This window comes from Mobula hypostoma, chromosome 2 (assembly GCF_963921235.1).
Source record: "Mobula hypostoma chromosome 2, sMobHyp1.1, whole genome shotgun sequence".
NCBI lineage: Eukaryota > Metazoa > Chordata > Chondrichthyes > Myliobatiformes > Myliobatidae > Mobula > Mobula hypostoma.
Window position 1 is genome coordinate 105123089 of NC_086098.1, and position 7055 is coordinate 105130143.

At 41.8% G+C, this 7055-nt stretch overlaps 1 protein-coding gene across 1 annotated transcript; it reads left to right on the top strand.

The window, feature by feature from the left end:
* Nucleotides 1-3444: 3444 nt before the first annotated feature.
* On the top strand, nt 3445-6689 carry LOC134342336 (nuclear receptor subfamily 0 group B member 2-like). Its single transcript, XM_063040341.1, has 2 exons — nt 3445-4153; nt 6171-6689. Exons 1-2 carry the CDS (start codon nt 3586-3588, stop codon nt 6416-6418), a joined length of 816 nt encoding a protein of 271 aa, XP_062896411.1. The 5' UTR covers nt 3445-3585; the 3' UTR covers nt 6419-6689.
* Nucleotides 6690-7055: the final 366 nt, after the last annotated feature.

Here is a 7055-nt window from a genome sequence, read left to right on the forward strand (position 1 = left end):
TCCAACAATGATGTGACAGATCTCTGCTGAGGCCTGAAGCTTCCCATATGAAAAATCTCAGACAGGTATTATGGACAGCAGCTAACTTTAATTTGTCCTCTGTTACCAATCTGTAATATTTGGCCCCCACCGCTTTATTTTCACCATACCTCGACACAGTTTTATCCCCCCTTGTTCAATCCCTTCCTACCTACGTTTGTGACACTTCTCACGTTCTTAAACTTTTTGATGATTTTAAGTTCCCTGGCCCCCACCGCTTTATTTTCACCATGGATGTCCAGTCCCTATATACTTCCATCCCCCATCAGGAAGGTCTTAAAGCTCTCCGCTTCTTTTTGGATTCCAGGCCTAATCAGTTCCCCTCTACCATCACTCTGCTCCGTCTAGCGGAATTAATCCTTACTCTTAATAATTTCTCCTTTGGGTCCTCCCACTTCCTCCAAACTAAAAGTGTAGCTATGGGCACCCGTATGGGTCCTAGCTATGCCTGCCTTTTTGCTGGCTTTGTGGAACAATCTATGTTCCGTGCCTATTCTGGTATCGGTCCCCCACTTTTCCTTTGCCACATCGATGACTGCATTGGCGCTGCTTCCTGCACGCATGCTGAGCTCGTTGACTTTATTAACTTTGCCTCCAACTTTCACCCTGCCCTCAAGTTTACCTGGTCCATTTCCGACACCTCCCACCCTTTTCTAGATTTTTCTGTCTCTGTCTCTGGAGACAGCTTATCCACTGATGTCTACTATAAGCCTACTGACTCTCACAGCTATCTGGACTATTACTCTTCTCACCCTGTCTCTTGTAGAAATGCCATCCCCTTCTCGCAATTCCTCCGTCTCCGCCGCATCTGCTCTCAGGATGAGGCTTTTCATTCCAGGACGAGGGAGATGTCCTCTTTTTTTAAAGAAAGGGGCTTTCCTTCCTCCACTATCAACTCTGCTCTCAAACGCATCTCCCCCATTTCACGCACATCTGCTCTCACTCCATCCTCCCACCACCCCAATAGGAATAGGGTTCCCCTGGTCCTCACCTACCACCCCACCAGCCTCCGGGTCCAACATATTATTCTCCGTAACTACCACCACCTCCAACGGGATCCCACCACTAAGCACATCTTTCCCTCCCCCCCCCGCTTTCCGCAGGGATTGCTCCCTACGCGACTCCCTTGTCCATTCGTCCCCCCCATCCCTCCCCACTGATCTCCCTCCTGGCACTTATCCTTGTAAGTGGAACAAGTGCTACACATGCCCTTACACTTCCTCCCTTACCACCATTCAGGGCCCCAGACAGTCCTTCCAGGTGAGGCGACACTTCACCTATGAGTCGACTGGGGTGATATACTGCATCCGGTACTCCCGATGTGGCCTTCTATATATTGGCGAGACCCGACGCAGACTGGGAGACCGCTTTGCTGAACACCTACGCTCTGTCCGCCAGAGAAAGCAGCATCTCCCAGTGGCCACACATTTTAATTCCACATCCCATTCCCATTCTGACATGTCTATCCACGACCTCCTCTACTGTAAAGATGAAGCCACACTCAGGTTGGAGGAACAACACCTTATATTCCGTCTGGGTAGCCTCCAACCTGATGGCATGAACATCGACTTCTCTGACTTCCGCTAATGCCCCACCTCCCCTTCGTACCCCATCCGTTATTTATTTTTATACACACATTCTTTCTCTCACTCTCCTTTTTCTCCCTCTGTCCCTCTAAATATACCCCTTGCCCATTCTCTGGGTTTCCCCCCCTCCCCCTTTTCCTTCTCCCTGGGCCTCCTGTCCCATGATCCTCTCATATCCATTTTGCCTATCACCTGTCCAGCTCTTGGCTCCATCCCTCCCCCTCCTGTCTTCTCCTATCATTTTGGATCTCCCCCTCCCTCTCCCACTTTCAAATCTCTTACTAATTCTTCCTTCAGTTAGTCCTGACGAAGGGTCTCGGCCTGAAACGTCGACTGTACCTCTTCCTAGAGATGTTGCCTGGCCTGCTGCGTTCACCAGCAACTTTGATGTGTGTTGCTGTAATATTCTCTCTCTCTTTTTTTTTCTATAATGTTCTTTCAAACTTTCTTTTTCTTCACTCGGAGTGGACTCCTTATAGTAATTCTGGGCTAGGACAGCCAAGAACATGCTGATGTGAATCATACAGTGAATCACAGGATCTAACTCACGTTGATTTGATTTCACCTAATATTAACTGTGAGCAGATCCTATTGGGTTGCACTGGATGGAGTTAGGGGACAGGAACCTTGCCTAAATTTGTCTGCTTAATCTGAACTATGAGGACATTGGCCAAGAGTACTCACTGGAATTTAGAAGAATGCAGGGGGATCTCATTGAAACCTACCGAATGCTGAAAGGACTAGATAGGGTGGATGTGGAGAGGATGTTTCCTATGATGGGGGTATCCAGAACTGGAGGGCGCAGCCTTGAAATTGAGAGGAGACTTTTTAGAACAGAGGTATGGAGGAAATTTTTTTAGACAAGGAGTAGTGAATCTGTGGAATGCTCCGCCACAGACTGCGATGGAGGCTAAGTCCGTGAGTGTATTTAAGGCAGAAGTTGATAATTTCGTGATCAGTCAGGGCACTAAAGGAAATGGTGAGAAGGCAGGTGTATGGGGTTGAGTGGGATCTGGGATCAGCCATGACGGAATGGTGGAGCAGGCTCGATGGGCTGAATAGCCTAATTCTGCTCCTATTTCTTATGGTCCTATATTCTTATAGAGTAACTAACTCTGAGTTGAATAAGATAATGTCCAAATTGTGTAGATCAGTTAAAATTTAGCTCTGATAACTGAGCCACGAGGGCTATGTACTGCTGTTTTAAATCCTGATAAGCTTGTTCTCCAAGCAGTTGACTCATTTCCACCGTCACTTCATAAACAACTTCACAAGGTGCATGAAGGAAAGCTTTGAGCCTTAGGTTTTCCACTCTGGGAAAGTTCTTGACCTTCCCGCAGCACAAACCCCACCCATTTCTACTCCCTCCTGCCCCCTATTAGGTATGTTGAAGATGAAATACTTTCCACTCGGGAAACTTCCAATGCAACTGAACATAGCTTCATCTGGTGGCTGCTATGATTTCAGCCACACGCTGTAGTTTAAATCTTAACATTCAAATATTCACACAAAGTTCACTGAAGTAGTTCCAAAGAAAATGGAATCATGCTTCACAGGTTTTTTCAGCCTGATTAGTTTCAAGGACAGCTTGAAATTAGTGCAACTCCCATGATTGTAAAACATTACATCACTTTAGGTGGCAGGAGGAGGAGGTCATCAGTACCAAGGTACGGATGTCTCCTTCATTGCGATTATATGTGGTGAGTAACATTATATCTGCTATTAATGCTGTAGAGATAAAGCTCTCACCATTCCTTCCATTCAGAGAAATCAGGTAACCAATCAACATAAAAAAAAGCAATTTGAATGAATCAGCCACGCCTGGCTTGCCTTTAAATGGTAGTTGAGGGCAACTGAAGTTCAAGGTATTCTTACAGCAGGGGTTATGTTAAGCCTATAAAAGCAGGGTTCAGTGACTGTGAAACCAGATAAGGCAGAGAAGGATTGCAGGCAGTTAAAAATGGCTTGTGTATCCCAATCAGTGAGTTTTGATAAATGTTTTTGTGGACAGGGCTCGCACAGCAGCATTCTTTACAGTATTCTCAACAAAGATTATCCAAAGGAATCAAGCTGCTGTCATTGTCAGCATTATCTCCACCCTTCAGCCCCTGGGTGTTCCTGCGAGTTCAGAAAAAAAGTTGTTCTAAAAACACCAGAAGTCACTTGCAGACTGGCCTCAGAGGTACTGCTCAAAACACTGACTTTCATTAAAAACTTGCCATCCTTTTGCCAGCTGCCTGAGGAAGATCAGGTCCTGCTGGTGCAGAATTGCTGGGCTCCCCTCTTTGTCTTAGGCTTAGCTCAGGAACGAGTAGACTTTGAGGTGGTTGAAGCTGTGGCACCCAGCTTGCTGAGAAGGATTCTTCTAAATCAGAAAGCAATGGATGGTCTGGATCAGGAGGCGGACCTGAACACCCCAACTCTAGCAGAAGTTCAAAGAGTTAAGTTATTTCTTGTGAAGTTCTGGAGCATGGATATCAGCACCAAAGAGTATGCATATCTCAAAGGCATCACTCTTTTTAATCCAGGTGAGAGAAAACAATTCAAGAAGTTTCACAATTTGGATTTTTCAAAGAAAAATAATAATTACAAAGCAGAAGAACCCTTAATGTTTCCTCATGCTGATTTTCAATGTCCTCAGAAAATTGCTTCTCTTTGGGAAGAATTGCACTTTGTTTAATAATATGTGGACTCATTATTGTTCCTTTTGTGCTTTAGTTTGCAGATCTATATGTTCAGGGCTGCATACAATCATTATGTTAATCTTTTCTGATTAAACTCTGATCCGAGAAAATTTATTTTTTAAAATCAATTTAATAATTTTGTGCTGAATGATTTATAGCATTTTTACTGTGCTTTTGTATATAAGCTCTGTCTACACATAACTAATCTCAGCACACTATCAAGCCTCATGTTCTTGTAACACTGGGAGTCATTCAGAAAGATGTACTTCTGAAGCAAGATATACTTACTACTCCATTCTTCCGCGTGAAGGCATGGAGAAGAAAATCTTATCAGGCTTCAAATGTACATCATTCTGACTGAGACTATTGGAAGAGCTTGGGTGAAGAAAAGGGCTTAAAATCCTCATTGCTGAAAATGGGGTTTAAACTCAGGCAAAATTATAGAAGGATACAAACATAGAGCAAGAACCTGGCAAATACCAGATGAAGAATTAGCACCTGTATTAGCACAATAGACTCAATAGTCAGTCTCTCTCTCACTCTCTGTTGCAATATAAAAGATTCTGTGAATCAAGGTGGCTAATAAAATTTTGGCATGTAGCTGTAAAAGCCAAAGCCAGAGGAAGTTGTCTGAAACCATGTAATTCTCACATGAAACTGCACGTTGACTTCCAGGTTCAGTTATGCCACCAAGACGTAGGCAAAGTACTCAACCCTTGGTGGTGTTCAGAAAAGTAGAAAAAAGTCTACTTCCTTTTATTAGAATATAAGACTGATTTAAATACATTAGAGAATAGAACTACGAAAGCTATTAAAGAAACGTGGTGTCCACTAGTCTCAAAGGAAATTATGCTGAATTACTTGCTTTTAACAACATAGTCGGAGGCCATTGGGTTCAAGCCAGCTTCCAGAAGAGAAATCCCATTCGATCCATTCCTGCTCTCCTTACCGCTCTGTAAACCCACTACCTTACTCTTTCTTTCATGTTTCTCAACATCCCTTAACTCATTTATTAAATGCTAATTAATAGTAGCCATCTTTGAGCTGTGGGAGAGAGGAGAAAAAACTAGACCACTCAGCAGAAAGAGTCTAACAATGAATGTGCAAAATCCCCACGACCGGTACCTAAGGTTGGAATTAAATCCAGTTTCCCGGAAGTATCAAAGAGTGGAAATTTCACAAAAATAGCAAATTTCAAACTGTCATATCCAAAGCAAGGGGAGTGATATTTGGACTAAAGAAAGGTGCATTTAGGATTAATGTAAAGATGTTCTAATAATCAAGAAGACATTTTCCCTTTCTTGCTGTATATTTTTTACATACCAATGTATGCATTATTCTCACATTGAAAAGGTAGACAATTCAACGCCACATTGTAGTCGAGAGGCAATATAAAAGATGCCTGAATTTTTAAGTTTCTCACCTGTTACCGATACTGATGTGTCTTGTCGAGATTGGGATCTCAATGCATGACAAAATCGGTGAACAAGTTTGACCTTTATGCCAAATTTTCAGATGTGATCAGACATGATCTGTGTTTATGACTGCTTGTATGATGAATTTCCAAACTTTTGTCAGGTTATTAAACATAAAAGAGATAAAGGAAGAAAAACGAGCTAGTTGCATTTTTGAAAGTCCTGCTGAGGGGTAGCGGCCTGAAATTTTGACTGTACTCTTTTCCATAGATGCTGCCTGCTGAATACCTCCAGCATTTTGTGTGTGTTGCTTGGATTTCCAGCATCTGCAGATTTTCTCTTGTTTGTAGTTTCATTTTTCAGTAGTCTATGGAACATAAAACAGAGCATCTTTGAATGTGCATCAAATGTCTTATTAATTTGAGCTCAATCCCTCTCTATTACAGATGTTTCTAGTTTAAAAACACCTCATTATATACTGGCCTTACAGCAAGAAGCCCAGCACACGTTGAACGAATTCATTGGCATGATGCACAATGGGGATCAGATGAGGTTTGCTCAAATGCTCTTGACTCTCTCCACTCTCAGAACGGTCAGCACTACTTCTGTCACAGAACTATTTTTCAGACCAGTCTTGGGTAAAGTGAATATGAATGAGCTGCTCATGGAAATGCTCTGTGCAAAGCTGAATTAAGTTGCAAAATGCAATCCTTTACACTTGAATCTTCTTCATATTTTTTGTAACTTGTTATAGTTGTATGCAGCAACTATTGTGCAATATGTACAGTAGCTAACATTGTGTGTACATAGTGATATATTATTGACAAATGCTTATTTATGCTTTTGTTTAGTTTATTAAAATAAAACTGTGGATTAATTTTTGTCTATTACATTGCTTTCATCACATTTCCTTGTGTCCAAGAGTCTGTATACAGATAAACAAATAAACTACTGTACAAACAAATATGGGAAAAGAACTATCGTCAGAGTCAAACATTATTTATAAAAAATCACTATAGCAATTGATAAAGTTCTCTTTCAATTACTGAAAAGGCAGAACAAATGTTGATCAGATTCACCTGTTTCAATTGATACAACTTACCTTCACAAAATGATGGAAACAGTAAGCTATATCTTCATACTTCAGTGGGCACGTTATCTGAATTAAACATTTTACCTTCTAAGTATGCATCCTCATTTATGACCTTGATTCAAACTCAACTTTTTACAGGGCTCTGTATAGGTTTAATAACTTCACACTTTACAAGGTATTTATCCCCTGCTAAGAATACAGTGGGAGTTACATATTATAAACTATGAAACATGCATTC